At 35.3% G+C, this 21,815-nt stretch overlaps 1 protein-coding gene and 1 pseudogene across 3 annotated transcripts in view; one reads left to right on the top strand and one right to left on the bottom strand.

The window, feature by feature from the left end:
• Positions 1-14,571, top strand: part of SCAMP1 (secretory carrier membrane protein 1) — a 79,588-nt gene extending 65,017 nt beyond the window's left edge. For all 3 annotated transcript variants that reach the window (XM_059694249.1, XM_059694251.1, XM_059694250.1), the window contains one exon: positions 11,768-14,571. In XM_059694249.1, the coding sequence (XP_059550232.1) occupies positions 11,768-11,932 (165 nt within the window). In that variant the 3' untranslated portion in view covers positions 11,933-14,571. The remainder of the gene's footprint in view (positions 1-11,767) is intronic.
• LOC132233496 (DNA primase small subunit-like) lies at positions 8,591-11,383 on the bottom strand (annotated as a pseudogene).
• Positions 14,572-21,815: the final 7,244 nt, after the last annotated feature.

Genomic DNA, 21,815 nt, shown 5'->3' with positions numbered 1-21,815 from the left:
TTATATAAAGCTTAATGGTGTTTTATGATGCATTACAGAAATGTTTTCTATTCTACATGTGTTCAAACTTGATATAGAAACCCTTGGAATAACACCTATGTTTTAAAATGATAGACTTTTGATAGGCCTCACTCTGAAGAAAATAAGTCTATACAACATTTTTCTTTATTTTTTAATGCCCAGTTAATTGAGATATGTACAAGGAGTGGATAGAAATAATTATACCTTATATTTAAGAACACTCTGTACTCTTGAAATATTTTACTTGTACATTTGCCTTTTGTCCTTCTCAAAACTCGCTGAAGGTTAGACTATTTTTTTTTCTGTCCAAATTTTGCTATTCATTTTCTGTTAATAAAGCTTTTATTTTCTGAACTGCACACACATACTATTGAAACTCAGCTTTCTAAAGCTACTGAATCCTAGTCATTTTGCATTCTTCCTCCTCTTTGAAGCCTTCTGTGCTATAGGTGACTCCTCTTCCTCAGTCTTCATAATTGTGTTCTGATTCTTGAGCCTATTCTTTCTACTTCATTTATTTATTTGTCCATTTCATTAGTAAAAGTCTTCTTAAATGCAGTCAGTTCACTGCTTTTTGTGCTGTAAAATCTAAAGACCTCCAAACAAACCTAGCACTCTGAAGATTTTTGAAGTGGACATGGGGTGGGAAATGGAATAGTGGTGAATGTGGGAGGTAGGACTAGTCCTTTTCACAGCTCCTGGATCCAGACTTTCTACTCTAGTCAAACTGTACTATGTATTCAGTTTCTTAAAAATACATCCTGCAGCTTCCTTTGCCCCAGTTCATGCTATGCTTAACTTTCAGGTTGCTTCATCTCTATTAGTGTTCTTTCAAGCACTTGTTCAAATCTTCCTGCCTCTTCCACAGAATCTTTCTTAGGGATTATGTCATCCTCTCTTTTATCGGGGAATTTGCTGTCTGTATTACACACTGGGATCTGGGCATAAGCCACTTTATGTACCTTATAGTGCACATTTTCTGGGTACCCAGCTTGTTAAATTCCTCCACAGTGAATATATCTTGTTGCATTGGAATTAAATGAGAAGAGCTTCGGAACCACACAACTCAAGTCAAAAATCTGACACCTTCACATACAGCTGTATGGACTGAGGCATGCTTCTGTAACCACTCAGGTTCATTACCTTCACCCATACTCTAAGCTCATGGCAGCGGGACCTAGTCTGTGTGCTTTCAGGCTGTATTCCTCACATTTAGAACAGTGACTGGCAGTGATTGGCATGTGATAGGTATATATATATAGGTTGAATGAATGAGAATAACTGCTACTTTTATGGGGTTGGTGTGAGGATTGAATGAAATAATGAATGTGAATTGCATAGCACAGGGCCTCAATTAAAATTAATGTTCTTTTCTGGTCTTTTGACCTCTTTATCATGTTATATTCAGGGTCTGGTCTGATGTGTAGTTTTGTTGAGTAGGTGCTTGTATCAGTCACTGTTCCATCAGAGAAACAGAACAGAATAAAGCTATTTATTGAGATCAATTGGCTTATGTGGTTGTGGGGGTTGGCCAGATCAGTCTGAAACCCACAGATGGGCGGTCAGGAAGGGTTGTAAGCTCAAGCAGAAGCTGAAGCTCTAGTCCACAGGTGGGATTTTTTTCTTTCTCAGGAAAACCTCAGTTCTGTTCATAAGGCATTTTAACTAATTGAATCAGGCCCACCCAGATCATTCAAGATATTCTCTTTTTCTCAGAGTGAACTGATTATAGATGATAACCATATATGCAAAATATCTTCACAGCAACACCTAGATTAGTGTTTGGGAACTGGAGAGTATAGTCTGACCATTATAACATCTCTTTGGACAATTTATTATTCCAAATATATCATAGGGGATGCTTTCTAAAACTAGAAATGTAATAAATTTAGAGTACAGTAGAGGGTTTTGTGGTATGTTGCAGGTTCCATTCATTTGTTAAACAACCATTGAAGAGTATGTGTTCGTTTGCCATATGCTCAAGGAGTTCACATTGTGGTGTGGAAGAGAAACAAATGAATGGGTATCAAAATCTGATGATTTAGTGGCCATTGTGTGGCCAAATATAGGGAGCACACAGGAGGGACATCTAACTAAGTTTTGGAGATCTCTTTTAGTAGTGAGGTCTTTTTGTATTGCCTTGGGTGAGAGATCATGATGAACAGGAGTTACCTAAGTAAAGGATTAACGGGGAAGGAGAGGATAAGTAGGTACCAGGTAGCAGGGATACCATTTCATATCTAGCTGCAGGGAATAGCATGGTATATACAGGGAATTAAAAGTAGCTGAGAATGGATGGGAAATAAGCTTGGTGCTTGAGTCCTGCAAGGAGAAAGTGAGCTGTTGGTGATAGAGGAGAGGGAAAGATGAGGCTGAAAAAGTAAGTGTACTTTTATTCTGTAGGTCTTATAAACTAGGAAACCTTGTTAAGAAATTTGGATCTTGCCCCAGCCAGCTTGGCTTGGTGGATAGAGCGTCGGCTTGTGGACTGAAGGGTCCCAGGTTTGATTCCGGGCAAGGGCACATGCCCGGGTTGTGGGCTCGATCCCCAGTAGGGGGCGTGCAGGAGGCAGCCAATCAATGATTCTCTTTCATCATTGATGTTTCTATCTCTCCTCCTTCCTTCCTCTCTAAAAACAATAAAAAATAAATAAAAAAGTAATAATAACAAAAAAGAAATTTGGATCATCTTCAAAGAGTAGTGGTGAGCCATAGAAGAGGTTCAAAGAGGAGAGCAGTTGAATTGATCTGATTTGAACTTTAGAAAGACTATTCAGAAATAGATTTGGGATTTGTGGGGCACCAATGTGGTACTTAGAGAAATTAAGACTTGGATATAAGCTAGGAAGCTGGTTACTACTAGAAAGTAATGATGGTAGCCTAAACTGAGAAAGTGGCAGTAAAGTAACCGTAGCACGGGGAAAATGAGCAGGTAGTGATCGATTTGACTTGGGCCTGAAAGTGGGGGATGAGGGAAGACTCAAGGATGACAACCCAGTCTTTTAGATGGTGGGTCATTCAGGAAGAGAGCATCAAGATGTTTTCAACTTACACACGGAGAGTTTAAACTTCTAGAGGGGCCTTAAAGTGTAATTAATCACTTTGTAGGCTTTTGGATAATAAGTTGGGAGCAAAGGAAAGAGCTTTAGGCTGGATTTCTAGACTTGGGAAGTATTGACTTCTTGATGTAAATGGAACATAGAAGGTGAATATGAAGTGAGAAGAGGGTCTAGGGTAGAATACTCCCAGCAATTAAGAATCTATTGAGGGAAGAATGTGGAAGAAATTTTAACCAGCAGTGGTGGTGGTAGGGAATGTGTGGCATAGATGCTTAATAGAGTCAGAGTGTAGAGGAAGTGTTTATTTTGCAGCTGCTGTGTAACTGACTGCTGTGTACAGCACTCTGGTCTTTGACCTACAATGTTCTTCTCCAGGTAACAACAATTCTTCAGGATCCAGTTGCATGAAAAGAAAGGTTTTAGAGCTGTGCTAGTTGTATTCCAGGCATTCAAAAGAAGTATGACTGCTTCTCAAATCAGTATATTGATATGGAAATTGTGCAACATACTATATTTTGGTTGGCTTTTTTTTCTGTTACTACATAATTAAAGAAGTTCCCAGTTATTTCTTTTTTATATGTGTTCACTGTCTTTCAGTCTGTATAAGCTTTTAAACTTATCTGAATCTCATAGTCTTTATCTGTGAAAGAAGGAATTTAGATGAGATGATTTTGTGACATACAATCAATGGGGATAATATAAGCTAAAATGTGATTTGAGCTAGCTTTCATATTTGTAATGGCATAGATTTCTCTTTGATAGAAATTGAGATCCGATAAAAGCACCTAATTTTTTCTTTTTCACTTGCTCAAAAAAAAAATTAAAAAATTGGCATTATGTAGCCATAGTTTATAACCACTAGGGGTCAGGCTCTTCATAAACCCTCTAAAAGTTATCTGTGCACACACTATTTTAACTCTAGAATTGTTATGTTTTATTCGGCTATTTTGTGTTTCCATCCCTAGCTAAACACATTCTGTGATATATGTTTATTTCTCTTACAGTGAATACAATTTTGAGAATTTTGTTGGCATTCTGATATCTTGTATAGTTGGAGTAGGTAATCATTGGTATGTAGAATTCCCAGTATGAACATTATGGTAACTTAACATTGTTTCCCTCGTAGCATCATCTTACAATCCAAATTTTAAAAAAATTGAAATGCAAGAATACCTGTCTCTTGTACCTCTTCATAAATGAGGGAATAGTTCAGCCGTACCTTTCACAGATAGATTTCTTAAAATTTTCATTAGATTATTTCTAAATGATGTTTTGTTTTTTAAATATCTTCTTTCTATAGTAAATGATTAGAATTGAATAATAGTTTGGGGCTAAGGCAGAGGTGTTATAAGTGGGTCAAATAATAAATGAATGAATCACAGGGGAATATGTATGAGGGGTATCCAAAATTTCCCCCTTTTTAAAATTTGTGTGAGAGCTAGAATAACTTAGTATGGAAGACATAAATAGATAATACATAATTCATATTCCTCTTGGGTCCTAGTTGTGAATGATTATTTTTTCCATGAAACTTTAAAAATTGTGTATAGACTTTTGTGTCCACATTCATCAGGTAATTATTAGTAGTAATTTAGTAAATCAAGTATTTATAATGCTATACATAACATATTTTCAAATCTTTATATATATATTTTAACAGCTTCATTGAGGTATTTAAATATGCAGTTTACTCATTTAAAATGTACAATTCAGTTGTTTTGAATATATTATTAATCTTTAAAGATTGTGGGGAAAAATATATAACATAAAATTTGCCATTTTAATCAGTTTTAAGTGTACAAGTCAGTGACATTAATTATATTCATAACATTGTATAACCATTACCATTGTCTATTTCCAAAATTTTTTCATCACACCAAACAGAAACTCTGTAGCCATTTAGTAACTCCATTTCCCTAATCCTGGTAACTACTAATATACTTTCTGTATCAGTGAATTTGTCTATTCTAGATATTTCATATAAGTGGAATCATACAATATTTTCCTTTTGTGTTTGACTCATATCACTTAGCATAAAGTTTTCAAGGTTCAGCCATGTTGTAGTATGAATCAGAATTTCTTTGTTATGGCCGAATAATATTCCACTGTATGTACATGCTACATTGTGTTATTAATCTGTTGGTCACTTCGGTTGTTTCCTCCTTTTCGCTATTGTGAATAATGCTACGTGTGAATATTGGTGTACACATATCTGTTTGAGTTTCTGCTTTCAGTTTTTTTGGGTATATACCTAGGAATGGAATTGCTTGGTGATCAACTTTTAGCTTTTTGAGGAACCACCAAATTATTGTCCATAGTGGCTGCATTATTTTGTATTTCCACCAGCAAGGGTTCCAATTTCTCCACATCTTTGCCAACACTTGTTATATTCCATTTTTCTAATTATAGCCATCCTAGTAGGTATGAAGTAGTATGTTCACTTTTTAAAAAATTAACCTCTGAGATAATTACAAACTAAGCATTTTACTTTGTAACACAGATACGTATAGTCTACTAGAGCAGTATTGCATTTATTTGCTAACTTTTTAATAACGAAGATAATTTTAGGCCATTTGTTTAATTCCTAGCAGATAAAGAAACAAATACTTATTCAGGGGCTTCTGCCACAATTTATGTCTTTATTAAAGGGTGTAACAAAAAATGGAAATGTTCTTCCCCTAAAGGAACTAAAAGCATGTGGGGTATCAGACATGTAGAAGCCCTCCAAAAGAAGCAGCATAATTTGCATCCCTAAAAGATGTACTAAGTGTAGGAGGTACTCACAATAGGGAAAGCCACAGCTAGTTCACGCAGAAAGAGGACAGCAGTATTGGAGTTAGGCCCCAAAGGATGAGTGGGATTTCAATAGCATGAAACTAAAGTTGGTAATTCAAGAGGTTACAGAAGGGGGATATCTGACCTAGATCTATGGGCGAGAGGCTTTATAGAGGATTTCTTGGAAATGGTTGATTGAAAAAATTGGGCTTATGGATCCATAGTTTATTAAAAACTCAAAATAAGAATAAAAATATTTCAAAAACTCATTTATTTGTATTTTCCCAGCTTTTATAAAAGTTAAAATAATTTTGGTACGACAGGGGTCTTATATTAATAAAAGCATGAATTATTGAAATTGTGTTTTATAAACTTTAATGAAAATATGTTTGGAAAATTTTGATTAAGTAAAGTACCATGGTTCTTTACTTTCCATCTAATTTTTTTTTTTGTCATACACCACCCCAGTGTACACTAAGATATTTTTGAAGGTATATTAAGGAAGCAGCATTCCCTTCTGGAATTGCATCTTGTTAGTGACCCATATGCAGATATTTAAAAATTAATTTTAAGTTTTATTAGTGCAACATATTTACATAATTATTTTATCCTGAGGAAAACTCCCAGAGACAGGGTAACAAATATTCTTGTTTTATGGAGGTTTTGAGTGGTGATAGTATGTGAGCATTGTGCACTGAATACTTATGAAGTCTTTTCCCTCTAGGTGGCTCTCTGGGCCTATATAGATAGACTATTGAGAAAGTGTGCTAGTCCTACCTTTATTTTGCCTCTGTGCTCTGTGGGGCTATGAATTTTATTTTAAGTGTTTAAACTATGAAACCTGTGAATATATCACATCAGCTACTCAATACGAATTTGAAAAAGGAAATAACAAAGCAAATTCAAACAAATGTTTATTACATGTCTATAAACTTGGGGGGATCTAGTGAACCTGTAATTACATTGCACTGTGACTGGGTCTAGTAAGTAAAGAAGGTTTATTAGATTTCTACAATGTACTTCATTTACTAGAATCTAATCATATGTACTCACTCTGAGATAATTTCTTGAACATAGGAATTGTAATTTATCTATATTCTTAATGTTCTATTAAAAATGTGATTTTGAAAGAGGAGTAGAAATAATCTATACTTATAATAGTGCTATGGTTACTAGAAGAAAGGACTTTTAGGGTTTACCAATATGCATACTTGTCAGTCCTCTCCTTTTCTCCCTAACATTTTCACACTTTGATGCATGATAATATTGCATGGCCTTGCACCACTATATCAGAAGAATTCAGGAGTGCCTGGGTATTTTTATCTTTTACCCTGACAGTTCTTCATTCCTTAATATGCTTTCTTCCCTTGCCATCTGTAGAAGAGTCCTTGTTTTTTCCCCCTTCCTCTCCTAATCATTCCTTGTTGCTGTCGGTACCTCTTAAATATTGGTGTCTTAAATAGACTTTGGTACTTTTTAAAAAATATATATTTTATTGATTTTTTACAGAGAGGAAGGGAGAGAGAGAGAGAGTTAGAAACATCGATCAGCTGCCTCATGCACACCCCTACTGGTGATGTGCCCACAACCCAGGTACATGCCTTGACCGGAATTGAACCTTGGACCCTTTAGTCTGCAAGCCGACGCTCTATCCACTGAGCCAAACCAGTTAGGGCTTTGACTTTCCTCCTACTTTGCGTGTGTGGTGTTTTAAAAATTGCACAATAGTCTTTATTTTTCTCAAAAAGTTGAAAAAGAGAAATGCAAGACATTTCAGTGTGTTGACTGCATTATAAAGTGTTATATGTAAACTAAATTTTTTTTTAAGATGGTGCAGCTATAGAGAAAAAAATGTTAAAGGAAATGCAAAGGAAGGAAAATTTTCATAAATCACAGAAAGTACCAGCCTGATAGCTTGCTTCCCAGTGTTTCTCAGAAGATAGAATGCAAACCAGAAGGACTGTTTTGTTTAGATTGGTTTTAAAATCAGACAAAAGAAATTTGACACTTCAGAATCTATCACAGAAAATCAACTATGGAAGAAATAAAAACTTTAAAATTAAATTTAAGTATCTGGATATATAGAAAGTTCAAGTGTTTTGACAAGTATAATAGGTTTTATGTAGGTAAAGTTGGTTAGTTTTTCTAAGCTGCTACTTTATGATGTAGACAAATCTAATCATTCCAGTTGTTTTATAAGGGAAGAAGTTAGGAGCTACAATTGCAACAGTTGTAAACAATACTCTAGTAGGCCCTAATATTATTATCTAGTAACTCACATCTTTTGAATTCAAGTTTTGGTAGATTTAGATGTTCAGTTTAAAACTATTTTTAAAAGATGGGCAGTGGGATGTGGCCTGACCTATAAAAATATCAGTAAGCAAAGAAGTGACTGAATATACACTTTAGGTATAATTAACTTAAGTATCTTAGACTTAAGAACAAAGCCCTCATTCACCTAGAATATTCACTCCAGAAATATGGAGGCTATATCTAGTGAGCTGAGATTAAAGTCATGGGCATATTACTGCTCAGTTACCTCTATATATGGCAAGTGGTAGAAGTGGGTATTTATATTAGAAATCTTAAAATTATCTTTGTATAATATTAAATTTTACAAATTTATCTGCAATCCATTTATTTCTCCCAATATTGATCCTTCCAGGAACCTGTACATTCTTCTTTGGTAGTCTTAGGAATCTTTTTAACATAGTTATTTTTCAAGAAAAGGAGATTTTGCTTTGGGCATTAAAATACATACCTGGTTCTGCCATATTTATTATTAAATATCTCTTGAAGTATTTGATTCGTGGTTGAAGGTAGGAGTTATCCACATTGGAGGGGATTTGTTATTTTCGGAAGTTTTTTTGTTATCTTCTTGAGAAGTTCTTTTTGGGATTTATCCAGGTTTTCAAGAAACTGTTCAAATACTTTTACGTGAAGACCTAGACTGGTCTAATAATCTATGGTTCTGTGTTTGATATGGGATTCAGCTTTGTTCTCTTCTTTTTCCTCTTCATTAGTGGAAATGGCATCTAATTCATGGCAGATGGAGCTTACAGTTGGAACAATAAATGGATCAAACTGATGCATTTTCTGTAAATCAGTAGACACTGAAATTTGACCTGTTTTAGGATGAACACTAGAAGGGCTTCTTAGCAACTGGTAGAAGTGAATACTTAGATCAGAAATTACGTAGCTAACACTGATATCCAGCTATGGAAAACAGTACTGGAGCATGATCTCCCACTCAAGCCAGGCTCCACATTTGTCATATTTTATGTCATTTGGATATCTGGCTACTTTCTTCAGATGGTCCTTCAAATGCTCCCATTGCTGAAGTGAACTGTGATCCTTTTAGAACAGCGGTTCTCAACCTGTGGGTCGCGACCCCTTTGAGGGTCGAATGACCCTTTCACAGGGGTCACCTAAGACCATCGGAAAACACATATATAATTACATATTGTTTTGTGATTAACCACTATACTTTAATTATGTTCAATTTGTAATAATGAAAATACATCCTTCATATCAGATATTTACATTACGATTCATAACAGTAGCAAAATTACAGTTATGAAGTAGCAACGAAAATAATTTTATGGTTGGGGGTCACCACAACATGAGGAACGGTATTAAAGGGTCGCGGCATTAGGAAGGTTGAGAACCACTGTTTTAGAAGCTGTGTTGAAGGTCATCATGAATTTTGTTTCAGGAACACTAGCTTAAAATCTATCTTGACCAACCAAGGCATATTCTTCAAAGTATTTATTTATTATGTTTATAGATTTTCTGACAAAAGGGTGAATTTTTTCATTTTGGTGCAATTTCTCTCTAATATCTTGACCACCCTTTACATACTCAAATACTCAACTATTCCCAACTGTACTGTGGAGGACAGTTTTCTAACTGATTCATTATAGACCCAACAGTGAACACCTCTTCTAGAACAGCGGTTCTCAACCTGTGGGTCGCAACCCCTTTGGCGGTCGAACGACCCTTTCATAGGGGTCGCCTAAGACCATCCTGCATATCAGATATTTACATTACGATTCATAACAGTAGCAACATTACAGTTATGAAGTAGCAATGAAAATAATGTTGTGGTTGGGTCACAACATGAGGAACTATATTTAAAGGGCCAGAAGGTTGAGAACTACTGGTCTAGAACATACCCAGAGACAATGTTTAAATTCATAGTCCTCTTTCAGTGCTCGGTTGATGATGTGTATGGCCATTGTCATGAGGGTCCAGCACTTAGAATATATGTCTGCAGAACTACAACATCTCTTCACATCATCATAGTTTATGTCAATGTCAAACACCAGTTTGTTTTTTTATGATCCTGAAAAGCTCTCAGCTTCACTGTATTATGTTTATTGAGTTTGTGGGAATATACTGTACCTATATCAATCTCGTATGGATTCAAGGTTGTTGAAAGATTGGTAGCGAAATGTAAATATCATCTTTTAGTGTGAATGTAAATTAATGGTGTTGAGAGTAATTCTCTTTATCACTCTGCCATAATTGAGCCAATGATAATATTAGGTGAAGAGAAAGAGCTCCTATAGCTTAAGCAGCTTGGGAAGCTCAGCGGGGTCAGATGCCTCCATGGAACTCAGTACTCAGCCCCAGCAGGATAACCGCAAGAATTGGAACCACACTGGAGCCTCTACTTGGTGTTCTTCATGGATAGTTTCATTTGTCAAAATTGTAGCTACCATGTATATGCCAATGGTTTCCAAGTCCATGTCTCTAGCCCATTCCTCTCTTGAGCTCTAAACCAAATCATTACCTGAGTAGGTATTCAGTAAACATTTGTAAGAATATATGACTGTTTAGAACCTAACCAAGCATCTCCCCTTCTCCCCCAAATCAGCCTATCCTCTCTATTCTTTTTGAAATGACTTCCTCGTATCCATACTTAACTTGAATGTCTTTGACTCATTCTACTTTTTTTCACTTGACATTTACTCTTTAATTATGAGTTCCTATCCAGGTTGGGGGAAAGGACTGACTTTGGTGCTCTGACCCCATCCTCCAAACCTGCTTTGATTGCATTTCATTCAGGCTTCTAATTTAGATCTAATCACAGTGCAGTGTAATTACAGATTTGATTTACGGTCTCTTCCTCTCTCCCCCCCAAGTTTGTAGGCATATAATAAATATTTGTTCCAATTTGCTTTATTATTTCCTTTCTCAAATTTGTATTAAATTGAGTGGCTGATGTTATATGTATTGATATGCTTCATTGTTTATGCATCTTAAAACACATGCTAATAGAGTATTTTTGATCCTTACCCATGAAAAGAAATCCCAAGATTTGAGTGATAGATCAGTATGGACAGACAGTTCACAGAATTGTTTCTTTGTAAATCCTTTAAAACTTGACCATTCACAAAAGGTTAAATGTATACAGAGCGGACAGCAGAAGTACCTTTGAGGACATAAATAGTGCTTGGTACATTAAATGATAAAATTATATAGAGGACTATAATATGGTCAGTAGTGTATATCTAGCCAATATAGAAATAGGTAAGGTGTTATTTTCTTTGATTTGTCTAGGGTAGTAAATTAATGTATTAAAGTCAGAATGTATCTTGTTATGTTGAACTAATTAGGTACAGCAGAAAACAAAGCTTTTTTCATTTGATTAAGTTCTTTAAATTATTTTTGGTTTGGTGTAGGCATAATTATTTTTTCTGGATTGGGGATTAAAAGGAAAATCTATGTTAAGAAAATATTTAAATACAATATTTTGTGTCAATGTGATGGCTGATGTTTTTGATCTTAGGAATCATGCCTAGAATCTACTCCTTTTTTCTGAGTCATGTTATAATTAATTAAAGAGCTATTGAAAGTGAATGTATAGATGACCACTTATCTTCTTCTGCTTTTTTGTTCCTACGTAGGTACATGGACTGTATCGCACAACAGGTGCTAGTTTTGAGAAGGCCCAACAAGAGTTCGCATCAGGTGTGATGTCCAACAAAACTGTCCAGACCGCAGCTGCAAACGCAGCTTCGACTGCAGCAACTAGTGCAGCTCAGAATGCTTTCAAGGGTAACCAAATTTAGAGAATCTGCAAACAATACACTGTTACCTTTTGACTGTACTTTTTTCTCCACTTACTGTATTCTATAAATATTTTTATGTTCAGTACACACAGCATGTATATCTCCTATTTACTTGTTGCATGGGCAAAAACCAGAAAAACTTCCTTGTCTTATTATTTACCTAACAGTTTCTTAAGATTTTAGTGCCCCTTGCAGAAAAAAATATTACATGCTAAATAAATATTCTCCATATTTTGGGGGCGATGAATGTTCAGCAAATTATTTCAGTGACAAGACACTAAAATTAATATGGTACTTATGATTAAAAATGCACTTAGTAATAGCTGCAGTCATTCTTTCAAGAATCTTAGACTTAAGGATTACACATTGGAGCAGTAAATAGATGCTTCATTTCTTTTTTCTTATTTATATTGCAGAAATAGACCATCAGAGACTTGTGGATTTTTAGATTGACTTGCTTTTTTTAGCAGTTTGTCACCAGTGAAGAGCCTATGTGCATTTCGTAGTAGATAATGTAAATTTTATCTTTTTATTTTCTTTTTTTAGAGTAGCTGATATTTTGATATCATTCTATGATCTTGCATGGGCACCAGGTTTTTTAAATTAAAATAATTAGTATTTTGGGTTCTGCACTGCTTATGGTTGTACAATTGGGGAGTCATTTGTAAAATTTTAAAAGTGATTTTCTGTAATAGTTTCTTTTAAATAAAAGTTTATTGGGGTGCAATATGAGAATATAATATGTAGTGCATTATCCAAAAGAAAAGGTAGAAAATTGATGGAATAGAATGTACTGATGAGAATACCTTTTTTTTTTGAATTTTCAGTATTCATATCATAGTAAAATATTACTGTATGAAACTTTGGTATATTCTGTGGCTACTCTTTTTAATTGAACTGAGATTATGTTTGGCAGCTCTTTGTGTGTGTGTGTGTGTGTGTGTGTAATTTTTAACAGAGGTATTAAAGTCTAGTCTTAACTTCTTGTCCATAAAGAACGTACAGTATTTAAGGGATTTTTTTTTAGTATCTCATCTTTAGTGGCATTAAATATTAAAAGACCCTGGCATTTTACATATAATTGAATTTCTAATACATATCAGTCTTTCAAATTTTGAGACAGACTGAATATATTAAAATTTTTCAGTAATAGAAAAAAGAAAACATTTAATTTGCACCAAGCAAGAAAATATACAGTTGAACGCATTCATTATGAATATAATCACTTTAAAATTATTACTATGCAGCACAGGAATTCATTCTTATAGTATATTTGGGTTGAAAGTTTGAATCATCTTTAATACTGATTAAGAGACTCAATGCATTTGTAAAGTCATTATATTGTGTTTTACAAGTAATTAGCTAATTTAAGATTACAGAATAATAGTGATTTATTCAACTTGATTTTAAGTAAGGATCATTTATTGGATTATATTATTTGATATTGCACATCCCTTAAAAAAATCAGGTGGGCACAAATGGTTAAATTATTTTCATTTTCTCCCCAAATCTGAAGTTAAAATGAAGTCCATGCTGGGGCTGGATGGTGAGTTCTTACTATTTATGAAAGAAGCTTGGCATGATAGTGCTACTAGGTGACATAGATCCATCCCAGTGGTGTTTACAGATTTACTTGGGACTTTATTGTAATATACTTGGAATGTATTTCTTTTATTTTAATGAAAATAGGCTTCCGAATATGAATTTAAAGCTGTTTGTGAATATTTCTGATCAGCGATAATCTCCACCTACTTTCTCAACCAAATAAGCCAGTCAAGTTTTTCAGAATCTATAGTCTTATTGAAAATTTGTTTCATCAGTGTGCTCTATTGAGTGTGGATTTTACATATATTGAAAACGTTCACCACAAAATACAACAAGAACACCATGTCCATATCTCAAGCCCATTTTTTATTTTTCTTTAAAGTGCAAATGAAAGCTACATCATAGAGACTTTTGAAAAATGCTGAGATACTTTCCTTCAAGAACAGGAATACCTTTATCCTGTAGAACTCCCCATTGCTAAATAGCAAAGAATAATTACAACCAACAGTATCTTTTTGTGTAGATGGGGAAAATATAGTTATAAATTCAGTTATCTGGGTTAATACAAGCTTATGAGAGAATTGTTTCTTAAGAACATAAATGTGCATTAAAATGAGGGCAATGCTTACAGATTGATAAGGTATAGGGATTTTAAATTCTTAAATTTTCTATTAACAAAATCAGTAAATAGTCACATTTTCACCCAGCAAAAGATTGGCATTTGTTAGTGTTTTATGCTTCATATTAACATTACCCATTATCAGAATCATGAAATGGTTTTTTACAGTGTAAGCACCCATGTCATTTTTTAGTCTGCAATATTAAGTGGTGGCTGTTTTTATTTAAAACTGAAGTTGGAACACTGGAAAATCCTTCCTCAGTGACTTGTAATTTGGGACTTGGATTATTTATGTAGGGATGTTTGTATATTTTGTCAGTGAGTAATCCTGCGTTGCCATCATGGTGACTGTCATGGTTCTATATAAATGCCCTCCATCTGTCCCTCTAATGTTGCATGTCTCCGGTGGTTTGGAAGTTTTGTATATTTATTGTATTAACACAGAGTGTTCTAAAATAAAATGCTGTTTAATGGATGTTTGTTTGTATAATTTTAAATACTTCATTAGCATTTCAGAGGCAGAAATTATGCTGAGGGTTTAATGTATATAGAAATTCCACATTTGAATTTAAAAAAGAATCTGTATAATTCTGTCATTTGCTTACAAAATAAACATAAAAAAGATTAGTTAAAAACTCTCATCAACATAAAATGACAACTTTTCTGTTGCATTAGACCTTTATAGGTAGAGGAATATGAGCTTCACTCATAGTAAATATTTTGACCACTTTAAGGTCAATATACACAGACTGCCTAGAGATTTAAAATGGAAAAATGTGTTTTGTGGTTCAGATTTTTCCTAGTGGGTTAGAATAAGTGCCTGTGTATTAATAGGTCATTGATGTGAGTGAACTTGTGTTCTGTTTCCTAACCTCGCTATCTATTGCTGTTTTATGTATCAGTGAAAATACCTGTTTGATTTTTCACTGGTTATTTAAAGAGGATGTTAAATCATGTTCATGATGAATCTTATATTGAGAAATATGTGTTCAATTAAAATAGGAACAGCATTTTCAATTTGCTGGGTTTACCTAAAAAATGAGTTTGAATTGTCATTGGATATATCTCCTTCTATAAATCATGTTGTGATAATGTATAGTTTGCATTTTTGAGGGAATTCATGTTAAATTTATTAGTTGTTTCTGTAAATTATTTGTAGTAGCATAATGTTTTTATCTTTTTCTGAAAACACTGAAATTAGCATTTAATTTTATCTTTCTTGGTAAAAATGTATGTTTAGACTGTTACTATATAGAACTTATCATTTTATCCATATTTCCCCATTAGAACTACTATGACTGTCACACACCATTTCACTGTATCTCCTTCCATTTTTTCCTTAAGGAATATGTTTAGAGGAATCTGTTGATTTCCTGTGATTAAGACCTTTAGGAGTGAAATAAAAGTAGCTAATAAGTGAATGATGGTTAAAAATAAAAAAATACCTTATTTGATGCCCTAACTGGTTTGGCTCAGTGGATAGAGTGTCAGCCTGTGGACTGAAAGGTCCCAGGTTCGATTCCGGTCAAGGGCATGTACCTTGGTTGTGGGCACATCCCCAGTAGGAGGTGTACAGGAGGCAGCTGATTGATGTTTTTAGCTCTCTATCCCTCTCTCTTCCTCTCTGTAAAAAATCAATAAAATATATTTTTTAAAAATACCTTATTTGATAAATTTTGAAGTACCATACTATAAATTTATTTAGAATAATATGTTTTAAAACAGAGTTGTTTTAAGTGCTTGTTTATTAAACTAAAAAGTTGTATCTCAATGGTTAAATATTATGTAAAGTGAAGTATTTCCATTAGAGATTAGGTTATTGATTGGTATTTTTAAACCTATTTTATGGCTTTATCACAGTATATAGAGAGCAAGAAAGAAATCTATCAAAATTTACTAAGCCAGGCATTGCCACTGTTCTGTCCTAGATACTAGTAGATACAGTATCTTTCATTGAAAGATTCTAGGAAAATAGGGAAAGACTTTTCTCTTGTGTTCCTACCATTCCTGAGGGTTCCATATTTACAATTTAACCTTGTGATTTTGGTAGGACAAAACTTACAAACTGTAGAATTTTCATTGGCACTGTTAATGTTTTCAAATGGCAAGGGACATGGGAGCCACCATGTAGCAATGCAGTGAGTGTTAAATTTTATGTTTATCTAAATCTTGATTTGTTGTTCGGCTCATATCTTTCTGGGCTTGGCATGGCTGATGTAACTAAAACCATCTTGCCACTAAAACCCATTTTATCTTTTCTCTAATGGGGACAGAAAATAGTTAAGTCTCTTCTACCTAGTAATGTTTCACATACGTTATGTATTATCTTCTTTTCATTTAAACAGTCCTAATTTATAATAGTATGCAAATTTTATTTTTTTAACACTTAGATATAATCCCACAATTCTCCATAACTTTAAAAATATTTTGTGGGTCAGTGATTCTCAAGATAAATCATGGTTGTGGTAGTTGTTATTATTGGCAATTTGTACGATTCTTCAGGTGTTTCGGGGCTAGGAAAAAAAATTGCCCCAAATCACTGTGTTTTATCTGGTGATCAGGGTGATTCCTACAATGTTATAGTCACCTCCATGAAAACTGAGCATACTGGGCATACACATTTCTCAAACTCATTTTTTTCTGGTATGAAAGTAATATATGTTGAACAATTGAGAAATATGGAAAATGATAAATGAGAAAATAAAAATAATTTTTCATTTAGTAATAGCACTGCCAATATTTTATTGGATTTTCCCCATTCTTTTTCTATGCATACATAGTTTATGGAGTGAAGGGATATAGCAATGTTTAACTTTTTGAATTGATAAAATTAATACACTTCAGTCTAAATTATAGGAAATATTTGTAAGCAAAAGAAGGTAAAACTGCTCATAATTTTATACCCATAAATAACTACTATTAATATTTGGTTTATATCTTTCTATTTTCTCAGAAGACAACTTTTTCCCTAAAATCAAAAAATAAGATTTCCCTCTATATTGTCATAGATCCTTTTAGGGATGTTTATCGAGCTCTCACATGCCCATTTCTTTGGGGCCCCTGAACACTACATTGGTACTGGATGTCATCTAGCCATGGTGGACCCATGCTTGGCTCATTACATTTTTTTCTGGGTAGATGTGTCCACAACTATACTGTTTTAGTGGCAAGATGGTTTTAGCTGTACCACATTCTTCCATGAGGAAGGAGTCACCATCAAGCTGAAGAATGAAGCAGACATCAAGGACAAGTGGGATGGAAGGACATAGGAAAAAACCTTGATAGCTTTGCATTTCCTGTATGGGGCCTGACTGCTCACCCATATTTCGTCCCATTAATCCCAGTAATATTTTTATTCTGTTTTCTCCCTGAGCTAGTTTGAGTTGGTTTCCTGTTACTTTCAACTGGAGAATTTTAACAAACACAAAGGTTTGTAATCTTTTTGCAATTATGATGTAAATAATATGTTGAACTTTATTTCACACTAGAGTCCTGGTGCACCGGATTCATGCACTGGTGGGGGGCGTGGCCTGCGGGGATCAGCCCCTGTGGGAGCGCTGCTCATCCCCGTCAGCCAAGTGGCTGTGGCCGCTCCCTGGTCCGGCATCTTCCATGGAGCCGGAGCACTCACCTCTCTAGGGGACCCGGTAGGGGCTGGGTCCAGGGACGATAGCATGGAGAGGTGGTGGAGTAGGCCTTACTCCCACAGCAGCCACGAATCTGCCTTCCAGCCTCCCGGGTCAGCTCTGCGAGCCCAGCGGTGGTGCTGCGCAGCCTGCAGGTGTCTGGAGGAGGTGGCAGGGGCGAGGAGGCGATGATTGCAACCCGAGTTCCTGCCTGTTGGCCCGGGGTTTGCAACGGGAGCAGCTGCTCATTCTGGTCAGCTGAGCGGTGCTCCCACTGTGGTAGTGCACTGACCAACGGGGGGCAGCTCTGGCATTAAGTGTCTTCCCCCTGGTGGACAGTGTGCGTCATAGATACTAGTCAACCGGTCGTTCTGGCCGTTACGCTGTTCGGTCGCTGGGCTTTTATGATAGAGGATAGGATTGCTGAATGCATTTCTATAACATTTAATAGCTGTACGGCTAGCTACCTTTATGTACGTGTATCATAAACTATTTTTGAAGTCCTGTTATTCCTTCAGGTTCTGTTTTTTCATTTTTTTATTATAAATAATTTATCAAGGAATATATTGTAGCTAAATTTGGGGACCCAGGCTTTTTTTCTTTTCTTAGGACAGATTTCTGGGTCAAAGCATAGTTTCACTTTTTTGAGACCTTTGATGTGCATTGCCAAATTGCTCTCCAGAAAATTGTATCAATTTATATCTCCATCAGCAGTGTACGAAAGGACCTCTTTATCCACACTCTACCAACATTGGATGTCCCTTTTCTAAAAAGTCTTCCCTATTGTAGGTTTTGACAGATAATCAGGTGGTTTATTTTCTGAGCATTCTGGTTTCTCATAGATGGACTCGTCCAATACTACCTGTTTGTTTTTTCTTGGTTTTGATAACTAGGAGTGACCAGGTAGCCTACATCCACAGTGAAATCATCTACTTCCTGAAGCTCGAAGCTAAAGATGATTCGTACAAGTTGGAAAAAGAAAAGGCGGCCTTAGGCAGCCAGCCATTGAGCCTCTCTAGGTAAAATTAGATTGGTTTTAACACCAGGTGATGTTCATCTTCACAATTTTTTTAGAAGTCTTAATTTTTGAGATCAATTCTAAATGAGATTCTGTCTGGACAGACAGAAGATTTTCTTAATTTACTTCTAATAACTTTTACTCATTGAGGGCATACTGTATATCAGAAACTATACTAAATGCTTTACTTATGGTATTTACTCCTCACACCAAACCTATGGTGTGATTTCTATTATTGACCCAATTCTTATAGAGTAGGAAATTATCCTGATCACCCAGTGAGAGAACAGAATGCCTGTCCCTTCTGGGAGAGGCAGCTAGACCCATGTCCCCTGACTCCTGCCAAGTGTGAGGCTGCTGCCGCCATGTGGTGCCACCTCTCTCCAAGACCCTGTTTCTTTTCCATCCTTCCACATTTCCAGTAATTCATATCCATCTTTTAGGGACAGTGGATCCTAGGGGAAAAAATCAACCAAGAAAAAAATTACAGCATATATTTCTGATGTCTCCAGACCAAGGCCTACCTCCATAATGTGTGAGTACCTGCTGCCTGCTCTTCAGCAGTATTAACTGACTAAATGGTCTTTTGCTTCTGTATGTGTGTTTGGAGAAACTTTAATTGAAGACAAATCCCTAATTATTAGTTTAACTCTGAAGAAAATATGCCTTTTATTTAATTATAACAGCTGCTTATCCTGGATAAGAGATTATAAGAAAATAACAAAAACTTGTCAAAACGGTCATTTGTTTTACTACTGTCATAAACCCAATGGATTTTTAGTGGCTGTTTTCAGGATTGAGTAAACTGAGACACATGGTCCATCTTCAGAAGTATGAAAAATGACTAGGTTTTTCTCTGAAAAGGGAAGAAAGAGCAGTGTTTTCATCAGTTGTCATCCTTTGGTGTGGCCTTTTTTGAATTATAATTGGAAATTATTTTAGCAGTTTACTACACAGAGATGTTGGCATCCTAAGGGTTCTGTATGGGCCTGCTTTTCACCCTAAATATTCCAGGTAGAAGGAAATGACAGCTGTTTGAGAATGTAGACTTTGGTGTCAAACCTGTATTTGAGCCTTGGCTTTGCCACTTACTAGCTTTTTTTTTTTACCTGGGACAAATGACTTAATTTCAGCTAAGTAACTTAGTGACAGTTAATTTATCTATAAAATGAGGATAATAGTTTCTATTCATTGGGTTTTGATGAATAAATGAATTATATGAAGTGCTTAGCACAGTACTTGCACATAGAATGTGCACAATAATTAAAAACTCTTGCTGTCTGCCCATGTGTATTGATGGCTCCCAATTCTCTTATCTCCAACGTGGTCTTCTCTCCAAAGTATGTTCCTAGCTGCACAAGGGACTTCTCCATTGGAAGCCTAAGCTGGACCTTCCCACCTTCCCTGTCTCTGTTTCTCTTGAATTCCTGATCTTGGTGGTTGCATCACTTTCCTTCCTGTGCCCAAACGAAATACCTGGGAGACATGTTGGACTCTCCTTTTCTCCCTTTACCCCTTCTAGTCAGTCTCCTGACTATCCATGCTTTCCCCCTAACATTTACCTAATGCATCTCATTATCTTTGCTGTCACTTGCCTTAATTCAGGCTTTATTCTCTTGAGAATACATTATAGTGGTTTTCCCCAAACACAGGCAGTTGGTGGACTGCTTGCCTTCAGGTGTTAGACTTTTGAGGCTATTTGACTACAAAAAGCCAAAGAGCTGTTAATATCTAATTTTTGATTGGTTTTTCTTTTCCTATGTGGTTTTGCTACTTCCTCTTATTTATTTATGTTTTTATCTATATCCTGTGTCCCTAAGCAAAGTGAACAGTTCATGTCTTAAAGATTTATCTTGCAGAACTCTTCAGGGTGAGGAGGAAGCTGCAAGGAAGAAGATAGTGGTAGGGACAGCAGTAGGATGGTCCCAAAGACATGACTAAGCAGCTGATAGGGGTTATGAAATAAAGACAATTATTGGTTCTTGCTGATTTAAAGAGTAGGCAAAAGTTTACTTTGATGATCTTACTCTTTAGCGTTTGAGTTGAAAAAGGTACTGAATTATTGGAAACTACTGAAATGACCCACTTAAAGGAAATGTCAGGCATAGTCAAGACTGTGCTTAAGTGGCTTTATGTAAAGCAAAGACTTTAAGGAGAACTAGGAGTAAGTTGAATGTGTTCCGGAAGGGCAGTCATGGCAAGTTCATCCAGCAGCAAAATTGCTAAAAACTAAGGATGAGCGGGAAGCACATGCGAGGGTTCCCAGCCTCTGCTGAAATTTAAAGCCAGAGTCCTTTCTTTTGTAGATTAACTCTTCAGAATGATGCAGTAACAGCTGAAAAAGTAACTTGAAATTTCCAATTTTGCACAGGTAATTTAGATCATAATTTGAAAATTTTTTTCTTTAGTGACTTGGATAATTCTGTCAGCTTTTAATTTTGGTTTCTATTAGAAACTTGGAAGTTGTCAGGTATGTTTGGAAACCAAAGCATAAATGTAGTTTCAGGTGTCACAGGCCTTAGATCAGGAGAATAACCATTTTTGTTTATTCTATCAAGTGAGTGCTTCATGAGATATAGAGTTGAGTAAGAGTTTATGAAAAGGGTTGTTGGTGTCATCTTTGAGAATTCGGCTTCTGGATGAGGCTCTTTATGGGCAGGTTACTTTCAGGAAATGTGGATATGGAACTGTTCCATGTTTGGCTTTTAATTTTGGCGTTTTTGTTGGAATAGGAGAGAGTGACCTTCAGTAGACCTTTTTCTTTGTCATTATTATACATATTTCGTTTTTTGTAAAGCCTTGAGTGCTTTGGAGCATTTTCATAATTCTTAGTTTTACTTTAAAATTAAGACATTTGTATAGTATTTGAGAGGGTTTTTCTCCCTCTTTATAATGACATTGATGCTTCTCTGAGGAATAAATATATATAGTACCTATTTTGAAGTTAAAGCTAACCTAAGGTAGGTATATATATCTGTTACTAATAAATGGAATAGTTGAAATACCTGAATATCTTTTTTCCTGATCAAATTATATACATCATAATTGAAAGAAATAGACTTAAAAGAATCAAAA

Source organism: Myotis daubentonii, chromosome 4, assembly GCF_963259705.1.
Source record: "Myotis daubentonii chromosome 4, mMyoDau2.1, whole genome shotgun sequence".
In the NCBI taxonomy this organism is placed as follows: domain Eukaryota; kingdom Metazoa; phylum Chordata; class Mammalia; order Chiroptera; family Vespertilionidae; genus Myotis; species Myotis daubentonii.
This window is presented reverse-complemented; position numbering and strand designations above follow the sequence as displayed.